The 22,419-nt window shown below is 48.5% G+C and overlaps 1 protein-coding gene across 1 annotated transcript in view; it reads right to left on the reverse strand.

Moving 5' to 3' along the window:
- Window positions 1-22,419, reverse strand: part of TTC6 (tetratricopeptide repeat domain 6) — a 660,756-nt gene that overhangs the window by 271,321 nt on the left and 367,016 nt on the right. Inside the window, exon 14 of the mRNA XM_063947843.1 lies at window positions 7,168-7,343. Coding sequence (XP_063803913.1) covers window positions 7,168-7,343 — 176 coding nt within the window. The remainder of the gene's footprint in view (window positions 1-7,167; window positions 7,344-22,419) is intronic.

Consider the following 22,419-nt stretch of genomic DNA (forward strand, 5'->3'; position numbering starts at 1 on the left):
CAGACACACAGAGGCGCCTCCGGCCATTGGGTCCCCGCACTCCCAACTCCCAGAACCAGCATCACCTCTGCTACCGACCCCGCCACATCCCCACACGGCCACACAGCACCGCAAGCAACCGCACCAGCAACGGACGGCCCTCAGAACCCGCAGCGGTGAGTGACAGGTTTGTAACAGGTGCAAGCAACTTTAGATGCACATTTTAGATGGCATCTTTTGTGTGTCGATAAGCCTAGTGTAAGTCTACTTGTTAAGATGAGGACTACAGTATATCATTACCTTTTATTGTTCTAAACATATTTTAAACAAAAAATCCCTGAACTTGCCTCCCCCTCCAAAATCAATCATATTGTAGTGACAGCAATCGTCTGTTTTCCACTAAAACAGGGGTACATAGGCCCTCATTCCTTGTTGATCGCTCGCTGGCTAGTTTTAGCAGCCGTGCAAATGCTATGCCGCTGCCCACTGGGGAGTGTATTTTAGCTTAGCAGAAGTGCATCAGAGCGGTACAAAAACAGTTTGTGCAGTTTCTGAGAAGCTCTAGACTTACTCAGCGTTTGCGATCACTTCAACCTATTCGTGTCCGGATTTGACGTCACACACCCGCCCAGCGAACGCCCAGCCACACCTGCGTTTTTCCAGACACGCCTGCGTTTTTGCAAACACTCCCTGAAAACGGTCAGTTGCCACCCAGAAACGCCCCCTTCCTGTCAATCTTCTTGTGGCCGCCAGTGCGAATGAAAACGTTGCTAGAACCTGTGCAAAACCACAAAGGACTTTGTAGCCATACGTCGCATGTGCGCATTGCAGAGCATACGCATGCGCAGAAATGCTGATTTTTCGCCTGATCGCTGCGCTGCGAACAACGGCAGCTAGTGATCAACTCCGAATGACCCCCATAGAGCGGGTGTGGTATGTAAGGTCGACAGTAAGTAGGTCGACAATGTTTGGGTCGACCACTATTGATCGACAGTAAGTAGGTCGACAGGGATGCTAGGTTGACAGGGTCTTTAGGTCGACATTGTCTAGGTCTACAGGACAAAAGGTCAACATGAGTTTTTGATTTTTTTTGGTGTCGTTTTCTCCGTATAGTGACGGGGAAGCCCAATTAGTGCACCATGGGGGTAATTCCAAGTTGATCGCAGCAGCAAGTTTGTTAGCAATTGGGCAAAACCATGTGAACTGCCATGTGCACTGCCATGCTTCGGACAAGGGTACCGTTACCAATTGTGGTCCACGTGGATCGTAAAGTATGAAAAAGTTAAAAAAAAGGGGGAAAAATTGAAAAACTGTCGACCTAGAATATGTCGACCTAAAGACCCTGAAAACCCAGAAACCCTGTAGATCTACTTCCTCTTGACCAATAGTGGTCGACCAAAACATTGTCGACCTACTTACTGTCGACCTAAAGACCGGATCCCCATAGAGCATGGGGTCTGCTAAAGTGAAAAAAATAGCCTTTAATAAACCAAAGAAAAAACATCTATCGTAATGTGGCCCAAAGGAAATTTTTCTTGTTGGGAATTCCGTAGGGTAGCACACAAAAGAAGCACTATTACACAATGGTAACTGTTTTGTTTTTTGAGCCCTGGCAGTCCAAATGGATCGGGAATTTCAAAAATTGCTCAGCTAATCATAAACAGTTTCCATGCTAACTGCTTGTGATTGGCTGGACTGTGGCAAACTGCTTGTGATTGGCAGGCCTGTGGCAAACTTGTGATTGGCTGAACAGGAAACTCTTCTTTGGGTAAACTGAGTTCACAGACATTCAGCGCTAGAAGTAAGAGAGACTCAATCTCATTGTACTTTATAATAAAATATAATTAATAATAAGATTTTAAACCTACCGGTAAATCTTTTTCTCCTAGTCCGTAAAGGATGCTGGGGACTCCGTAAGGACCATGGGGTATAGACAAGCTCCGCAGGAGACATGGGCACTCTAAGACTTTAGATGGGTGTGAACTGGCTCCTCCCTCTATGCCACTCCTCCAGACCTCAGTTAAAGAACTGTGCCCAGAGGAGACGGACAGTACGAGGAAAGGATTTTTGTTAATCTAAGGGCAAGATACATACCAGCCCACACCTTGTTGGCCACCTACAGGACAAACAGTGCCTCTGTTTTCCGAACTCGAGCCGTCCTGGCTACATAAATTTTTAAGGCCCTGACTACATCAAGGGACTTGGAATCCTCCAAGTCCCCTGTAGCCACCGGCACCACAATAGGTTGGTTCATATGAAACGACTAAACCATCTTAGGCAAAAATTGAGGACGAGTTCTCAACTCTGCTCGATCCACATGGAAAATCAAATAGGGGCTCTTGTGAGACAAAGCCGTCAATTCGGACACCCGCCTTGCAGATGCCAAGGCCAGCAACATGACCACTTTCCAAGTGAGAAATTTTAATTCAACCGTTTGAAGAGGTTCAAACCAGTGAGATTTAAGGAACTGTAACACCACGTTAAGGTCCCACGGTGCCACTGGGGGCACAAAAGGAGGCTGGATGTGCAGCACTCCCTTTACAAAAGTCTGGACTTCTGGAAGAGAAGCCAATTCCTTCTGAAAGAATATAGATAGGGCCGAAATCTGCACCTAACATTTGGCCCATATCCACTCCTGTCTGTAGAAAGTGGAGAAAACGGCCCAGGTGGAAATCTTCTGTAGGAGCATTCTTGGCTTCACAACAAGATACATATTTCCTCCAGATACAGTGATAATGCTTCGCCGTCACTTCCTTCCTAGCTTTGATCAGAGTAGGGATGACTTCCCCCGGAATACCTTTCCTAGCTAGGATTTGGTGTTCAACCGCCATGCTGTCAAACGTAACCGCGGTAAGTCTTGGAACACACAGGGCCCCTGTTGCAACAGGTCCTCCCTGGGAGGAACAGGCCACGGATCTTCTGTGAGCAATTACTGAAGATCTGAATACCAGGCTCTTCGAGGCCAATCTGGAACAATGAGTATTGTCTGCACTCTTTTTCGTCTTATGATTCTCAATATTTTTGAGATGAGCGGAAGTGGAGGGAACACATAGACCGACTGAAACACCCATGGTGTCACCAGGGCGTCCACCGCTACTGCCTGAGGGTCCCTCGACCTGGAACAATACGTCCGAAGCTTCTTGTTGAGGCGTGACGCCATCATGTCTATTTGAGGAAGTCCCCAACGACTTGTTATCTCTGCAAAAATTTCTTGATGAAGTCCCCACTCTCCTGGATGGAGATCGTGTCTGCTGAGGAAGTCTGCTTCCCAGTTGTCCACTCCTGGAATGAAGACTGCTGACAGAGCGCTTATGTGATTTTCCGCCCAGCGAAGAATCTGTGTGGCTTCCGCCATTGCCACTCTGCTCCTTGTCCCGCCTTGGCGGTTTACATGCGCCACGGCTGTGACATTGTCTGACTGAATCAGAACGGGTAGGTCGCGAAGAAGATTCTCCGCTTGTTGTAGGCCGTTGTATATGGCCCTTAATTCCAGCACGTTGATGTGTAGACAAGCCTCCTGGCTTGACCATAGTCCCTGAAAATTTCTTCCTTGTGTGACTGCTCCCCATCCTCGGAGGCTTGCGTCCGTGGTCACAAGAACCCAGTCTTGAATGCCGAACCTGCGACCCTCTAGAAGGTGAGCACTCTGAAGCCACCACAGGAGAGATACCCTGGCCCTGGGGGACAGGCTTATTTTCTGATGTATTTGTAGATGGGACCCCGACCACTTGTCCAGAAGGTCCCACTGAAACGTCCTCACATGGAACCTGCCGAAGGGGATGGCCTCGTAGGCCGCCACCATTTTTCCCAATACTCAAGTGCATTGATGAACTGACACTCTTTTTGGTTTTAGCAGGTCCCTGACCATGTTCTGGAGTTCCTGGGCTTTTTCCGTTGGGAGAAAAACCCTCAGCTTTTCCGTGTCCAGAATCATGCCCAAAAACGACAGCCGAGTCGTCGGAATCAACTGCGACTTTGGTAGATTTAGAATCCAGCAGTGTTGCTGCAGCACTCTCAGGGAGAGCGACACGCTTTTCAGTAACTGATCTCTCGATCTCGCTTTTATCAAAAGATCGTCCAAGTATTGGATAATTGTGACTCCTTACCTGCGCAGGAGCACCATCATTTCCGCCATTACCTTGGTGAAAATCCTCGGGGCCGTGGAAAGCCCAAACGGCAACGTCTGAAACTGGTAATGACAATCCTGTACAGCGAATCTCAGGTACGCCTGATGAGGGGGATAAATGGGGACATGAAGGTATGCATCCTTTATGTCTAGCGATACCATAAAATCCCCCCCTTCCAGGCTGGAGATCACTGCCCAGAGAGATTCCATCCTGAATTTGAACCTTTTCAAATACAGGTTCAGGGATTTTAGATTCAGAATGGGTCTGACCGAGCCATCCGGCTTCGGGACCACAAATAGGGTTGAATAATACCCCTTCCCCTTTTGCATTAGGGGAACCTTGATAATCCCTTGCTGTTGACACAGCTTTTGTATGGCAGCTAAAACTATTTCCCTCTCTGGGGGATAAGCTGGCAAAGCCGATTTGAAAAATCGGCGAGGAGGCACGTCTTCGAACTCCAGTTTGTAGACTTGGGATACAATTTCGATCGCCCAAGGATCCAAATCCGACTGAACCCAGACCTGGCTGAATAGTCGAAGACGTGCCCCCACCGGTGCGGACTCCTTCAGCGGAGCCCCAGCGTCATGCAGTGGATTTTGTAGAGGCCTGGGAGCACTTTTGTTCCTGGGAACTAGCCGTAGCAGGTGTTCTTTTCCCTCTACCTTTATCTCTGGCGAGGAAGGAAGAGCCCCGAACCTTTCTGAACTTATGCGACCGAAAGGACTGCATCTGATATTGAGGCATTTTCTTTTGCTGTGGGGGGACATAAGCCAAAAAGGAAGACTTACCCGCGGTAGCTGTGGAAACCAGGTCCGCGAGTCTCTCCCCAAATAAAACCTCACTCTTGTAAGGTAAAGTTTCCATATGTCTCTTTGAATCGGTATCACCTGTCCACTGGGGACCATCTAGCAGAAACTGCCATGGCATTGGCTCTAGAACCCAACAGCCCAATGTCTCTCACAGCCTCTCTCATATATAACGCTGCGTCTTTAATGTAACCCAAGGTCAACAAAATGCTATCTTTATCTAGGGTGTAAATGTCAGATGACAAGTTATCTGCCCATGCTGCAATTGCGCTACCCACCCATGCCGACGCTACTGCCGGTCTGAGCAGGGCACCCGTATGTGTATAAATTGATTTTAAGGTAGTTTCCTGTCTGCGATTAGCAGGATCCTTGAGTGCTGCCGTGTCTGGAGACAGTAGCGCCACCTTTTTGGACAAGCGCGTCAAAGCCTTGTCCACCGTGGGCGAGGATTCCCACCGTAACCTGTCCTGTGAGGGGAAAGGATACGCCATAATAATTCTCTTGGGAATCTGCAGTTTCTTGTCTGGAGTTTCCCAAGCTTTTTCAAATAAAGCGTTCAGCTCATGAGATGGGGGAAACGATACCTCAGGTTTCTTTTCCTTAAACATGCATACCCTCGTGTCAGGTACAGAGGGGTCCTCTGTGATATGCAAAACATCTTTTATTGCAATAATCATATAATGAATACTCTTGGCCACCCTTGGGTGTAACCTTGCATCATCATAGTCAGAATCCGTGTCGGTATCAGTGTCAGCTATCTGGGAAAGGGGACGTTTATGAGAGCCCGAAGGGCCTTGTGACACAGTCAAAGCCATGGATTGACTCCCTGCTTTTTCCCTGGATTCTGCTTTGTCCAATCTTTTATGTAATAAATTCACCTTTGCATTTAAAACATTCCACATATCCAACCATCAGGTGCCGACGGAGACACCACAATCATCTGCTCTGCCTCCTCCCTAGACGAGCCTTCCGCTTCAGACATGCCGACACACACGTACTGACACCCCCACACACACAGGGATATACCAATATGGGGACAGCCCCCCAATAAGGCCCTTTGGAGAGACAGAGAGAGTATGCCAGCACACACCCAGCGCCACTGGACACTGGAAACAAGTCCCAGTCTGTACAGCACTTTTATAGATATATTATACACTTTCTGCGCCAAATAAATGTGCCCCCCCCTCGTTTTTGCCCTCTGTACTTGTGTTCAGCAGGGGAGAGTCCGGGAGCAGCTTCTCTGCAGCTTGCTGTGGAGAAAATGGCGCTGGTTAGTGCTGGAGGATCAAGCTCCGCCCCCTCGACGGCGGGCTTCGGTCCCACTCAAATTCTTCATACTGGCGGGGGTTTTGTAATATACTGCCTCCGCAGTACCTATTAATCGTGCCAGCGTCCCTTGAGGTAATTACTGCTGCCCAGGGCGCCCCCTTGCACCCTTACTGTGCCTTATGTGTGTGTGAGTGTGGGAGCAATGGCCACGCTGCGCGGTACCTCAGTGAAGATCTGAAGTCTTCTGCCGCCTGTGAAGTCTTCTTTCTTCTTATACTCACCCGGCTTCTATCTTCCGGCTCTATGAGGAGGACGGCAGCGCGGCTCCGGGACGAACAGCGAGGACGACACCTGTGTTCCGACCCTCTGGAGCTAATGGTGTCCAGTAGCCTAAGAAGCAGAGCCTATCATTTAAGTAGGTCTGCTTCTCTCCCCTCAGTCCCACGATGCAGGGAGCCTTGTGCCAGCAGTGCTCCCTGAAAATAAAAAACCTAACAAAAGTCTTTTCAGAAAAACTCAGTAGAGCTCCCCTGCAGTGCATCCAGTCTCCTCTGGGCACAGGATCTAACTGAAGTCTGGAGGAGGGGCATAAAGGGAGGAGCCAGTTCACACCCATCTAAAGTCTTAGAGTGCCTATGTCTCCTGCGGAGCCAGTCTATACCCCATGGTCCTTACGGAGTCCCCAGCATCCTCTAGGACGTAAGAGAAATTCTGGTGAAATTTTCTTAGGGACCACGTTCCCAATATACTGGGACCATGTCAGGAGTCCTGATAATTTCTAATACCTTAGTTCCCAACAGCCCTGAGTAGAGCATCTCTGCTGCCCAGTGCGGGAGAGGAGGGACACACTTTCCCCCAAGAGGCTCCATCTTTACATTGACCAGGATAGTGCAATAAGTACATTCACTTAAAGTGCGTCATGTCTAAAATTAAAAAAGACAAGTTACATGGAATCAGCCCTATGGTGAACATATAGCTTTTAATACCTTTGCATAGTCATCCATAGCTATTATAAACTCATCCTGAGCCTCATACATCTGCGCTCGGCAGAAATAGATGTCATCATCAGTGGGTCGACATTTAAGAGCTTGTGTGTAATTCACAATAGACATAGTATAGTCTTTCTTCTGCTTGTATATCTCTGCCTTGGACAGGTAAGCATCTGTAATGTATACAACACAGTTAATTCTCTAAGCAATCTCTATGTCCTGGTATGCATTATGACAAAGAAATAGATAACGTCACGTCCACATTACAAATAGGTAGTAATGTCAGTATATGTAACCACAACAATGGTGGTCATTCCGAGTTGTTCGCTCGTTGCCGATTTTCGCTATGCTACGATTTGTTGCTAAATGCGCATGGTACGCAGCGCGCATGCGCTTAGTTATTTAACTAAAAACTTAACAGTTTTGCTGTTGTAAGTGCGGCGCTTTTCAGTCGCACTGCTGATCGGTGAATGATTGACAGGAAAGGGGCGTTTCTGGGTGGTAACTGAGCGTTTTCCGGGAGTGTGCTAAAAAACGCAGGCGTGTCAGGGAAAAACGCGGTAGTGTCTGGTGAAACGGGGGAGTGGCTGGCCGAACGCAAGGCGTGTTTGTGACGTCAAAGCAGGAACTAAATGGACTGAGGTGATCGCAATCTAGGAGTAGGTCTGGAGCTACTCAGAAACTGCAAGGAATTATTTATTAGCAATTCTGCTAATCTTTCGTTCGCTATTCTGCTAAGCTAATATACACTCCCAGATGGCGGCGGCCTAGCGTGTGCAATGCTGCTAAAAGCAGCTAGCGAGCGAACAACTCGGAATGACCACCAATGTTTCCACTTATTGCAGTGCTCTGTGGATTACAGAAGTGGTGAGTTTGACATTCTCGGTATGTTCATCAATGCATAATGTGCACATAGCCATGAAAATGCAGACAACTCAGAAAGAAGTGTTACAAGCACAGGGGTCTGATTCTGAGACGCATGCAGGTGGAATGAGGCTACATCTAGGAAGTATTTGCAAACAGTGCATGTGGGCTGCATGGGTAGTTGCGTAATAATCACAAAGTACATTCCGCTTTCTTAACATTTCATTCATGTTCAGAATGTGCCCTCATCCAGACCTGTCAGATTCAGGCCCACAACTTCTCTTGTTGTCTTCTTAATTAGTACAGCCTGTGTGATTTCCGGGATACAGGTGTGTTAATAAAACATTGCACATTTAAAGGTTCTTTGGTTTTTGTCTTTATGGTGACATAATTCATGCTAGCATTTGCTTTTGGATGTTTCTGTACCCATGGTGAATTGACGAACATACTAAAAAAAAATGAAGGATGTGCCTTCTGAAACCCATAGCTCACTCTAATAAATTAAAAATATATTGTGATTACATGTATTAACATTACTAATTAGATCTGTAAAGTGGAGCTCATAGAGGTTTCAGGTGAAACCGTAGGAGCAGATTAGCTGAATCTACCTGGGAGAGCACATCTAAGAAAATATTGTCCTTTGAGCTTCAAAACTGATCTGCAACTCTGCAACCACCTAAAGCAGAGGTTCTCAAACTCGGTCCTCGGGGGCCCACACAGTGCATGTTTTGCAGGTCTCATCACAGAATCGCAAGTGAAATAATTAGCTCCACCTGTGGACCTTTTAAAATGTGTCAGTGAGTAATTAATACACCTCTGAACCTGCTGGGTTACCTGCAAAACATGCACTATGTGGGCTCCCGAGGACCGAGTTTGAGAACCTCTGACCTAAAGAATGGGTGCTTCTCATGTTTATTATTTTTTATTTGACCAGTAAATTGAGTTACAGACTGAAGACAGATGAATGCCTGCATACTAGGACATCACTAATCATGATGGAACATGCTATTTTTTATGCTGTCCATGGGGCAGATTCAGGTTAGATCACAATGTGCGATCCAATCGCAAAAAATGAGAAAAAGATGCGGGGGGGGGCGCAGAAAATGCAATCGCTTCTGCCTGTCAATCAGGTAGAGGCAGCCGCGGGGCAGCAACCCTTGCGGGGGCGGAGGACAGCAAACAGGAGAGGTGAGGCGCAAACGGGGGCGTGATTGTGGCGGCATTGTGACGTTACACACACCCGCCACAATCCGAAACATGGCAGCGGGCCTCCTGCTGGCGCAGCTAGACTGCGCCGGCAGGAGGCATCCTTAATTTCTGCTAAATAGCCCAGCGATGGGCGGCCCAGCATGCTAACAAAAGGATAGCAAATTAGCAGAATTTGCGATCCTTACTGAATCGGGCCCCATGTTGTGTGATGAAAACTATATATCCTTTTAGAAACATGCTCTTGCAGATACTGAAACTGAATAAAAGTTAAACAATAAACCTATCATGTTACTACGTTTGTATACCTGCGCACTGAGGTGGTCATTCCGAGTTGATCGCTAGCTGCATTTGTTCACAGTGCAGCAATCAGGCTAAAAAACGGCTGTTGTGCGCATGCGTATGCTGCGCAATGCGCACGCGCGACGTACGAGTACAATGAACAATGTAGTTTTGCACAGGGTCTAGCGAAGCATTTCAGTCGCACTGGTGGCCGCAGTGTGATTGACATGAAGGAGGCATTTCTGGGTGTCAACTGACCGTTTTCTGGAAGTGTTCAGAAAAACACAGGCGTGGCTGGGCGAACGCTGGGCAGGTGTGTGACGTCAAAAAAAACAGGAACTGAATGGTCTGAAGTGATCGCAAGCGCTGAGTAGGTTTTGAGCTACTCTGAAACTGGCCAAAAAAAATAAGATTTTACTCACCGGTAAATCTATTTCTCGTAGTCCGTAGTGGATGCTGGGCCTCCGTAAGGACCATGGGGATTAGCGGCTCCGCAGGAGACTGGGCACAACTAAAGAAAGCTTTAGGACTACCTGGTGTGCACTGGCTCCTCCCACTAAGACCCTCCTCCAGACCTCAGTTAGGATACTGTGCCCGGAAGAGCTGACACAATAAGGAAGGATTTTGAATCCCGGGTAAGACTCATACCAGCCACACCAATCACACCGTATAACTCGTGATACTATACCCAGTTAACAGTATGAAATATAACTGAGCCTCTCAACAGAAGGCTCAACAATAACCCTTTAGTTAGGCACTAACTATAAACAAGTATTGCAGACAATCAGCACTTGGGATGGGCGCCCAGCATCCACTACGGACTACGAGAAATAGATTTACCGGTGAGTAAAATCTTATTTTCTCTGACGTCCTAAGTGGATGCTGGGACTCCGTAAGGACCATGGGGATTATACCAAAGCTCCCAAACGGGCGGGAGAGTGCGGATGACTCTGCAGCACCGAATGAGCAAACTCTAGGTCCTCCTCAGCCAGGGTATCAAACTTGTAGACTCTTACAAAAATGTTTTAACCCGACCAAGTAACAGCTCGGCAAAGTTGTAAAGCCGAGACCCCTCGGGCAGCCGCCCAAGAAGAGCCCACTTTTCTCGTGGAATGGGCTTTTACAGAATTAGGGTGCGGCAGTCCAGCCGCAGAATGTGCAAGTTGAATCGTGCTACAGATCCAGCGAGCAATCGTCTGCTTAGAAGCAGGAGCACCCAGCTTGTTGGGTGCATACAGGAGAAATAGCGAGTCAGTTTTCCTGACTCCAGCTGTCCTGGAAACATATACTTTTCAGGGCCCTGACTACATCCAGTAACTTGGAATCCTCCAAGTCCCAAGTAGCCGCAGGCACCACAATAGGTTGGTTCACATTAAAAAATGATACCACCTTAGGAAGGAATTGGGAACGAGTCCTCAATTCCGCCTTATCCATATAAAATACAGATAAGGGCTTTTGTATGACAAAGCCGCCAATTCTGATACACGCCTGGCCGACGCCAAGGCCCACAGAATGACCACTTTCCACGTGAGGTATTATAGCTCCACGGATTTAAGTGGCTCAACCCAATGCGACTTCAGGAAATCCAACACCACGTTGAGATCCCACGGTGCCACTGGAGGCACAAACGGGGGCTGACCATGCAGCACTCCCTTAACAAAAGTCTGAACTTCAGGCAGTGAAGCCAGTTCAATTTTGGAAGAAAATCGATAGAGCCGAAATCTGGACCTTAATGGAACCCAATTTTAGGCCCATAGTCACCTCTGACTGTAGGAAGTGCAGAAATCGACCTAGCTGAAATTTCTCCTTTGGGGCCTTCCTGGCCTCACAGTACGCAACATATTTCCGCCATATGCGGTGATAATGGTTTGCGTTCACTTCTTTCCTAGCTTCAAATAGCGTAGGGATAACTTCCTCCGGAATTCCCTTTTCCTTCAGGATCCGGCGTTCAACCGCCATGCCGTCAACGCAGCCGCGGTACGTCTTGGAACAGACAGGCCCCCTGCTGCAGGTCCTGTCTGAGCGGCAGAGGCCATGGGTCCTCTGAGATCATTTCTTGGAGTTCTGGTTACCAAGCTCTTCTTGGCCAACCCGGAACAATGAGTATAGTTCTTACTCCTCTCCTTCTTATTATTCTCATTACCCTGGGTAAGAGAGGCAGAGAAGGGAACACATACACCGACTGGTACACCCACGGTGTTACCAGAGCGTCCACAGCTATCGCCTGAGGGTCCTTGACCTGGCGCAATATCTTTGTAACTTTTAGTTGAGGCGGGACGCCATCATGTCCACCTGTGGCCTTTCCTAACGGTGTACAATCATTTGGAAGACTTCTGGATGAAGTCCCCACTCTCCCGGGTGGAGGTTTCTTAGTTGTCCACTCCGGGAATGAACACTGCTGACAGTGCTAACACATGATTTTCCGCCCATCGGAGAATCCTTGTGGCTTCTGCCATCGCCATCCTGCTTCTTGTGCCGCCCTGTCGGTTTACATGAGCGACCGCCGTGATGTTGTCTGACTGGATCAGCACCGGCCGGTGTTGAAGCAGGGGTCTAGCCTGACTTAGGGCATTGTAAATGGCCCTCAGTTCCAGAATATTTATGTGTAGGGAAGTCTCCTGACTTTTCCATAGCCTTGGAAGTTCCTTCCCTGTGTGACTGCCCCCCAGCCTCGAAGGCTGGCATCCGTGGTCACCAGGACCCAGTCCTGTATGCCGAATCTGCGGCCCCCTAGAAGATGAGCACTCTGCAGCCACCACAACAGTGACACCCTGACCCTTGGAGACAGGGTTATCCGCCGATGCATCTGAAGATGCGACCCGGACCACTTGTCCAACAGATCCCACTGGAAAATCCTTGCATGGGACCTGGCGAATGGAATTTCTTCGTAAGAAGCTACCATCTTTCCCAGGGCTCGCGTGCATTGATGCACCGACACCTGTATACGTATTAGGAGGTCTCTGTCTAGAGACAACAACTCCTTGGACTTCTCCTCCGGGAGAAACCCTTTTTATCCTGTTCTGTGTCCAGAACCATACCCAGGAACAGTAGACGCGTCGTAGGAACCAGCTGCGACTTTGGAATATTCAGAATCCAGCCGTGCTGTTGTAGCACTTCCCGAGATAGTGCTACTCCGACGAACAACTGCTCCCTGGACCTCGCCTTTATAAGGAGATCGTCCAAGTACGGGATAATTATTTCGGCCATTACCTTGGTAAATACCTCGGTGCCGGGGACAGACCAACGGCAACATCTGGAATTGGTAATGACAATCCTGTACCACAATATTGAGGTACTTCTGGTGAAGAGGGTAAATAGGGACATGCAGGTAATCATCCTTGATGTCCAGTGATACCATGAAATTCTCCAGGCTTGCAATAATCGCCCTGAGCGATTCCATTTTGAACTTGAACCTTCGTATGTAAGTGTTCAAGGCTTTCAATTTTAGAATGGGTCTCACCGAACCGTCTGGTTTCGGTACCACAACATTATGGAATAGTAACCCCGGCCTTGTTGAAGGAGGGGTACCTTGCTTTCACCTGCTGGAAGTACAGCTTGTGAATTGCCGCCAGTACTACCTTTCTCCGAGGGCAGCCGGCAAGGCTGATGTGAGGTAACGGCGAGGGGGAGTCACCTCGAACTCCAGCCTGTATCCCTGTGATACTATTTGCAGAACCTAGAGATCCACCTGTGGGCAAGCCCACTGGTCCCTGAAGTTCCCGAGACGCGCCCCTACCGCACCTGTCTCCACCTGTGGAGCCCCAGCGTCATGCGGTGGACTCAGAGGAAGCGGGGGAAGATTTTTGATCCTGGGAACTGGCTGCTGGTGCAGCTTTTTTCCTTCTGCCCTTGTCTCTGTGCAGAAAGGAAGCGCCTTTGACCCGCTTGCTTTTCTGAAGCCGAAAGGACTGTACCTGAAAATACGGTGCTTTCTTAGGCTGTGAGGAAACCTGAGGTAAAAAAATTTCTTCCCAGCTGTTGCTGTGGATACGAGGTCCCAGAGACCATCCCCAAACAATTCCTCACCCTTATAAGGCAGAATCTCCATGTGCCTTTTACAGGCAGCATCACCTGTCCACTGCCGGGTTTCTAATACCCTCCTGGCAGAATGGACATTGCATTAATTCTGGATGCCAGCCGGCAAATATCCCTCTGTGCATCCTTTATATATAAGACAACGTCTTAAATATGCTCAATGTTAGCAAAATATTATCCCTGTCTTAGCGTATTAATATTATCTGACAGGGTATCAGACCACGCTGCAGCAGCCCTATTTATGCTGAGGCAATTGCAGGTCTCAGTATATAACCTGAGTGTGTAAATACAGACTTCAGGATCGCCTCCTGCTTTTATCAGCAGGTTCCTTCAAGGTGGCCGTATCCTAAGACGGCAGTGCCACCTTTTGACAAACGTGTGGGCGCCTTATCCACCCTAAGGGATATCTCCCAACGTGACCTATCCTCTGGCGGGAAAGGGTACGCCATCAGTAGCATTTTAGAAATTACCAGTTTCTTATCGGGGGAAACCACGCTTCTTTACACACTTCATTCATTCATCTGATGGGGGAACAAAACACTGGCTGCTTTTTCTCCCCAAATATAAAACCCCTTTTATGTGGTACTTGGGTTCATGTCAGAAAATGCGTAACACATTTTTCATTGCCGAGATCATGTAACGGATGTTCCTAGTGGATTGTGTATATGTCTCAACCTCGTCGCCACTGGAGTCAGACTCCGTGTCGACATCTGTGTCTGCCATCTGAGGTAACGGGCGTTTTTTGAGCCCCTGATGGCCTTTGAGACGCCTGGGCAGGCGCGGGCTGAGAAGCCGGCTGTCCCACAGCTGTTACGTCATCCAGCCTTTTATGTAAGGAGTTGACACTGTCGGTTAATACCTTCCACCTATCCATCCACTCTGGTGTCGGCCCCACAGGGGGCGACATCCCATTTATCGGCCTCTGCTCCGCCTCCACGTAACCTTCCTCATCCAACATGTCGACACAGCCGTACCGACACACCGCACACACACAGGGAATGCTCTGACTGAGGACAGGACCCCACAAAGTCCTTTGGGGAGACAGAGAGAGAGTATGCCAGCACACACCAGATCGCTATATAATGCAGGGATTAACACTATAACTGAGTGATTTTTCCCCAAATAGCTGCTTGTATACATATATTGCGCCTAAATTTAGTGCCCCCCCTCTCTTTTTAACCCTTTGAGCCTGAAAACTACAGGGGAGAGCCTGGGGAGCTGTCTTCCAGCTGCACTGTGAAGAGAAAATGGCGCCAGTGTGCTGAGGGAGAAGCCCCGCCCCTTTTTCAACTGACTTTCTCCCGCTTTTTCTGGAATACTGGCAGGGGTAATTTTACATCTATATAGCCTCTAGGACTATATATGATGTAGATTTGCCAGCCAAGGTGTCATATATTGCCCTCAGGGCGCCCCCCCCCCCCAGCGCCCTGCACCCATCAGTGACCGGAGTGTGAGGTGTACATGAGGAGCAATGGCGCACAGCTGCAGTGCTGTGCGCTACCTTGGTGAAGACCGAAGTCTTCTGCCGCCGATTTTCCGGACTCTTCATGCTTCTGGCTCTGTAAGGGGGACGGCGGCGCGGCTCCGGGAACGAACACCAAGGTCGGGTCCTGCGGTCGATCCCTCTGGAGCTAATGGTGTCCAGTAGCCTAAGAAGCCCAAACTACCACCTGTTAGGTAGGTTCGCTTCTTCTCCCCTTAGTCCCTCGCTGCAGTGAGTCTGTTGCCAGCAGATCTCACTGTAAAATAAAAAACCTAAATATACTTTCTTTCTAGGAGCTCAGGAGAGCCCCTAGTGTGCATCCAGCTCAGCCGGGCACAAGAATCTAACTGAGGTCTGGAGGAGGGTCTTAGAGGGAGGAGCCAGTGCACTCCAGGTAGTCCTAAAGCTTTCTTTAGTTGTGCCCAGTCTCCTGCGGAGCCGCTAATCCCCATGGTCCTTACGGAGGCCCAGCATCCACTTAGGACGTCAGAGAAACTTTGTAGCCGCTCTGCGATACATTCGTTCGCACTTCTGCTAAGCTAAAATACACTCCCAGTGGGCGGCGGCATAGCGTTTGCACGGCTGCTAAAAACTGCTAGCGAGCGATCAACTCGGAATGACCACCAGAGTACTAATAGGTGCGGGTCAGCTGCTGCACCTAGGTGACTAGCCTACGGACAAGGACCCTCATTCCTAGTTGATCGCTCGCTAGCTACTTTTAGCAGCCGTGCAAATGCATTGTCGCCGCACACGGGGGAGTGTATTTTAGCTTTGCAAGTGTGCGAACGCCTGTGCAGCTGAGCTCTGCAAAAAACATTTTGTGCAGTTTCAGAGTAGGTCTGGAGTTGCTCAGCCCTTGCGATCACTTCAGCCTGTTCATGTCCGGAATTGACGTCAGACACCCGCCCTGCAAACGCTTGGACACGCCTGCGTTTTTCCAAACACTCCAAGAAAACGGTCAGTTGACACCCGGGCAGAGTCGGCCCTAGGCATAGGCAAATGCCTAGGGCATTTGAATGCCCAGGGGGATGTCTGCCAAGCCTAGGACTGGCTCAGCTTGCAGGGTGCAGCCGCGGGTTGCGGGCATTTGAGGTGCAGAGCTGGCTGTCTACTGTGATTGGAGCTCACAGCTCCGATCAGGCAGTAGCTCATATAGATGAGCCATCAGCAGCAAGAGCCCCGGATGTGGAGCATAGACAGTGGGGGCAGCATCGGGGAGAAAACTGAAAGAGATATCATGCATCGGCGAGCGGCATGTACACACCGAGCCACGCACCAATGACCAATCAGGGTGGCATAGTCTAGCCATTTCATAACTGTGGCTCTGTCATCATTATACAGGTTGAGTATCCCATATCCAAATATTCCGAAATACGTAATATTCCGAAATACGGACTTTTTTGAGTGAGAGTGAGATAGTGAAACCTTTGTTTTCTGATGGCTCAATGTACACAAACTTTGTTTAATACACAAAGTTATTAAAAATATTGTATTAAATGACCTTCAGGCTGTGTGTATAAGGTGTATATGTAACATAAATGAATTGTGTGACTGTAGACACACTTTGTTTAATGCACAAAGTTATAAAAATATTGGCTAAAATTACCTTCAGGCTGTGTGTATAAGGTGTATATGTAACATAAATGCATTCTGTGCTTAGATTTAGGCCCCATCGCCATGATATCTCATTATGGTATGCAATGATTCCAAAATACGGAAAAATCCGATATCCAAAATACCTCTGGTCCCAAGCATTTTGGATAAGGGATACTCAACCTGTACTGTGAGGGCCGGAACTCGGAGAGAGAGATGCTGGCTGGGCCCCGCTTGAGAACAAATAATAAAGTGACGGCTGCTGGATAACAAGCGGTAAGGAAGCTCAGTGTCCTGACTGCAGGGATGCACAGCCACATACATAGCACACAGGGATGTCACTGCACAGTTCAGATGCTTCTCACTAGAATGCTCATCCTCTCAGAGCACTTGCAGGTGCCCCACCTCCACCACATTTGGTGCCCCACCACCACACACCTGGTGCCCATCTCCCTACCACCACATACCTGGTGCCCCCCTCCTCCACATCTGGTGCTCGCCCACTACAGACCTGGTGACCCCCTCCCCCACCACACAACAGGTGTCCCCCTCATCCACTCCAGGTGTCCCCCTCCCCCACACCAGATACCCCACATTGATGGTTGCCCTTCATGGCGACACTGTGACTTGAGCACTGGCTGCAGCTGCAGGACACATAAGGGCTTGGTGTTGCTGCTCTACCCTGGCGTCCTTCATCATACCCTGGCACTGGTGAGTCTACTATTTGATATTCTCAGCAACTCGCAGTATCCCAATATTTCCACAGACAAGGACCAGGTATAAGGGCTGTCAACCCACATAGAGTACAGATAGAGATACTGAAATCAATGTGCAGCTGCATCATGACATAGCCGTGTAATGTATGAATGAACCGGGAAAGGGGGATGGGGGGATGGGGGGGTTGAGCTGGCTGATGTGGTCAACAGCTTCAGGCACCGGCGGTCGGGCACACTAGACAGCATCTCTGTTGAGTGTCAATTTATTTAGAGCCATTATTGTTTTGCATTGGTTTTTTACATTTACTCACATAATGCATTTTAATCGACATTACTGTGTGTGGCTTAATGTATAAGGGGCATTAATATGTGCCATTATGTGTATAAGGTCATTACTAATGTGTGGCATTATGTACATAAGGTGCACTATTGTGCTGTGTTATGTTATAGAGGGCACCACTGTGTGGTGTAATGTGAATGAAAAGCAATTTGTTGTGGTTTAATGTGAATAAGGAGCAAAATATGGTATGGTGTAATGTGAATAATGGATACTAGTGTGTGACATAACGTGAATATGATACTAACGTGTGATATACTCTGAATACGGTTACATTACTGTGTGGCGTAATTTGAATTGGGTGTACTGTTGTGTTGGCATTTCCTTTCCTAGCAAGAACACGCACCTTTTTTGGGGTCTTTGACGTGCGCTGTGTCTATTTAAATATGGGGCTTTGGGGCACCAATGCTCTTTCTGACACAGGGCTCTAAAATAAGGAATACTATGGGTGAGGGGCGATGGTTGTTGCTGGCTGCTGCTGCGATCTGTGCTGCTGGGTAATGGGTGCTTTGCTGGGAGAGAGGTGCTGGGTCAGAGGCAGAACTAGCACTGGTGCTGGGGGAGCCAGACAAAATCTTGCCTAGGGCATCAAATTAGTTAGGGTCGGCTCTGCTTCCGGGTACTGGAGATGACTCATAGACGGCTGCTGCTGCTGGTGCTGCTTTCACACGAGTGAAGTCTCTCTCTCCTCCTCTCCCTCCCCTCGTGCAGACTCATATTATGTAGGTATTATGTACAGTATGTGTTTATTAGTGTTTCTTGCGGTAAACTAAATAAAATTAAGATAGACTGGCCTTGTGGTTGGTCATCCTGGACTGTATCTCAGTGACTTTTAAAATAAATCACTGTGTAAAATACAGTGTAAAGATTTGTAAAAAAAACCTCCAAACACTGCACATACATCAATCCACTTTGTTTGTACGTGTGTATATATATATATATATATATATATATATAGATATACATATATAGATATATATATATAGATAGATATATATCTATGGAGTACTACTGTCTGTGACTATCGGACGCTGCCGTGCTGTGTAATGTGACTGATGGACGCTACCGTGCTGTGTAATGTGGGCGACGGAAGCTGCCATGCTGTGTAATGTGACTGACGGACGATGCCGTGCTGTGTAATGTGACTGACGGACGCTACTGTGCTGTGTAATGTGGCCGATGGACGCTACCGTGCTGTGTAATGTGGCCAACAGACGCTGACGTGCTGTGTAATGTGACTGACGGATGCTACCGTGCTGTGTAATGTGGCCGATGGACGCTACCGTGCTGTGTAATGTGGCCGATGGACGCTACCGTGCTGTGTAATGTGGCCGACAGACACTGCCGTGCTGTGTAATGTATAGTAATGTGATGTACCCTGCACCAAACAATAATTTTAAAAACGTATTTGTAATGAAACCAGCTATCCAATAATTTTCCCTTTAATAATTGGGGTTATTCGGCTGGAGGTGCTCCAACAATCATGTTTAAACCTAATAAACAAACAAAAACCGTCAGTGGCCGGAGAAAGACAGGGATTGCCTTTTTGGAGCACTCTTTTAAATTAAATAATTTTAATTTAAAAGAGTGCTCCAAAAAGGCAATCCCTGTCTTTCTCCGGCCACTGCCTGTTTTTGTTTGTTTATTGTGCTGTGTAATGTGACTGACGGACGTTACCGCGCTGTGTAATGTGATTGACCGAAGCTATCGCACTGTGTATTGCGACTAACGGACGCCACCGCGCTACGTAACGTGACTAATGGACGCCACCAGGCTGCGTTACGTGACTAATGGACACTACCATGCTGCGTAATGTGACTAATGGACGCTACCGTGCTGCGTAACATGACTAATGGACGCTACCATGCTGTGTAACGTTACTAATGGATGCTACCGTGTGGTGTAATGTGACTAATGGACGCTACCGTGTGGTGTAATGTGACTAATGGATGCTACCGTGCAGAGTGATGTGAGTAACAGATGCTACTGTGCGATGTAAAGTGAGTAACGGGCACTACTGTGCGGTGTTATGTGACTAATGGATGCTCCATGAAGCCACACCCCTATTTTTGATGCCAGTAACTAGCGGTGTGTGATTGATGGGGTGGGGGGGGGTTGGGGGTGGATGAGAGGTAAAATGAATTTCAAAACATGGCGGGGGGGCGCCGATGCTGCACACAGCGCTAAAGTGTCTAGTTACGGCACTGGTTATTGATGTTAACAATACTGTAGGAACAAAAATAGGTCCAAATTACATGATTTTAGCTGTTTAGCTGATTTTATTAATTTTCAAGAAAAACTAGGGAAATCCGAACCCCTCCAGAACTTCACGATCCGAGCCCGCCTCGGGACTTTCCGCCAGACTCTGATTCCAGAACGAGGCAAAACGTCATCATCCCGCTGTCGGATTCTCGTTGGGTTTTGGATTCTATATAAGAAGCCGCGTGTTGCTGCCATTTTCACTCCGGACTTGGAGAGTGAGGGAGACAGACCAGAGGCGTCACTCACCTCTTAGACACCCGCTGCGGCGGCAAAAGAGGGGGCGGGGCTTCGGGGGAAGGAGCGGGGCTTCGCGGACTGACATCCCTTGTTTATCAGCTTGAATTACTTGAAAGGGGCGTGGCTTCCCGAAAGGGGCGGGGCTTCGCGTCCCGACACCCGTTTTTTTTTTCAACTTGGGGGGTTAGGAGGTGCAGGCTCACTCCTGGGGAGTGCTGTGCCTGCAGTGCTGGCTCCTACACAGTGACAGGAGCCGACTGCTGCACTTAATATAACAGTGCAGCACTCAGCTCTTGTCTCTAAGCAGGAACCGGCATTTTGGTGTCACCCCTCGGTGGGTGACACCCGGGAGCGGGCCGCACCCCCCGCACCCCCCTTGTGACGCCACTGAGACAGACCTCTGTCTGTGGCTGGTGGTGTACAGGAGTGCTGCTGTCCTGTAATATTCTGAGGTGGTGTCCTGTGTTAGTGTACTGTGCTGTTAGGGGTGCTGCTGTCCTGTGAAGTTCTGGAGCAGTGTACTGTGCACGTGTACTGTGCTGTTAGGGGTGCTGCTGTCCTGTGCTGTTCTGTGGTTGTGTCCTGTGCTGGTGTACTGTGCAGTTAGGGGTGATGCTGTCCTGTGCTGTACAGGGTTGCTGTACTGGGGTGTCCTGTGCTGTTTGGGGTGCTGCAGTCCTGTGCTGTACACGGGCACTGTTCTGTGTGCTGTAAAAATACAGGGGTGCTGTGGCACTGTCCTGTATGCTGTAAAAATACATGGGTGCTGTGAAAATACAGGGGTATTGTGGCTCTGTCCTGTTTGCTGTAAAAATATAGGGGTGCTGTAGAAAGTAAGATTTTACTTACCGGTAAATCTATTTCTCGTAGTCCGTAGTGGATGCTGGGGACCCCGTAAGGACCATGGGGAATAGACGGGCTCCGCAGGAGACATGGGCACTTTAAGAAAGAATTTAGATTCTGGTGTGCTCTGGCTCCTCCCTCTATGTCCCTCCTCCAGACCTCAGTTAGAGAAACTGTGCCCGGAAGAGCTGACAGTACAAGGAAAGGATTTTGGGAATCCAGGGTAAGACTCATACCAGCCCACACCAATCACAACGTATAACTTGTGATAAATTTACCCAGTTAACAGTATGAACAATCACAGAGCATCAGATAAACCCTGATGCAACTATAACATAACCCTTATTTAAGCAATAACTATATACAAGCATTGCATAAGAAGTCCGCAATTGGGACGGGCGCCCAGCATCCACTACGGACTACGAGAAATATATTTACCGGTAAGTAAAATCTTATTTTCTCTAACGTCCTAGTGGATGCTGGGGACTCCGTAAGAACCATGGGGATTATACCAAAGCTCCCAAACGGGCGGGAGAGTGCGGATGACTCTGCAGCACCGAATGAGCAAACACAAAGTCCTCCTCAGCCAGGGTATCAAACTTTTAGAACTTTGCAAAGGTGTTTGAACCTGACCAAGTAGCCGCTCGGCAAAGCTGTAATGCCGAGACCCCTCGGGCAGCCGTCCAAGAAGAGCCCACCTTCCTTGTGAAATGGGCCTTAACTGATTTAGGCAGCGGCAACCCAGCCGCAGAATGAGCCTGCTGAATCGTGTTACAGATCCAGCGAGCAATAGTTTGCTTTGAAGCAGGCGCCCCAAGCTTGTTGGAAGCATACAGGATAAACAAAGATTCAGTTTTCCTGACCTTAGCCGTTCTGGCTACATAAACCTTCAAAGCCCCGACCACATCCAGTGACTCGGAATCCTCCAAGTCAGTAGTAGCCACAGGCACCACAATAGGTTGGTTTATATGAAGGAATGAAACCACTTTCGGCAGAAATTGTGGGCGGGTCCGCAATTCTGTTCTATCCGCATGGAAAACCAGATAAGGGCTTTTATGTGACAAAGCCGCCAATTCTGACACACGCCTAGCCGAAGCCAAGGCTAATAGCATGACCACCTTCCACGTGAGATATTTTACTTCCACCGTTTTGAGTGGTTCAAACCAGTGTGATTACAGGAAACTCAACACCACGTTAAGATCCCAAGGTGCCACTGGAGGCACAAAAGGGGCCTGAATATGCAGCACTCCCTTTACAAACGTCTGAACTTCAGGCAGAGAAGCCAGTTCTTTTTGAAAGAAAATGGATAGGGCCGAAATCTGAACCTTAATGGAACCCAATTTAAGGCCCAAAGTCACTCCCGACTGTAGGAAGTGAAGGAAATGGCCCAG

This window comes from Pseudophryne corroboree, chromosome 12 (assembly GCF_028390025.1).
Source record: "Pseudophryne corroboree isolate aPseCor3 chromosome 12, aPseCor3.hap2, whole genome shotgun sequence".
NCBI lineage: Eukaryota > Metazoa > Chordata > Amphibia > Anura > Myobatrachidae > Pseudophryne > Pseudophryne corroboree.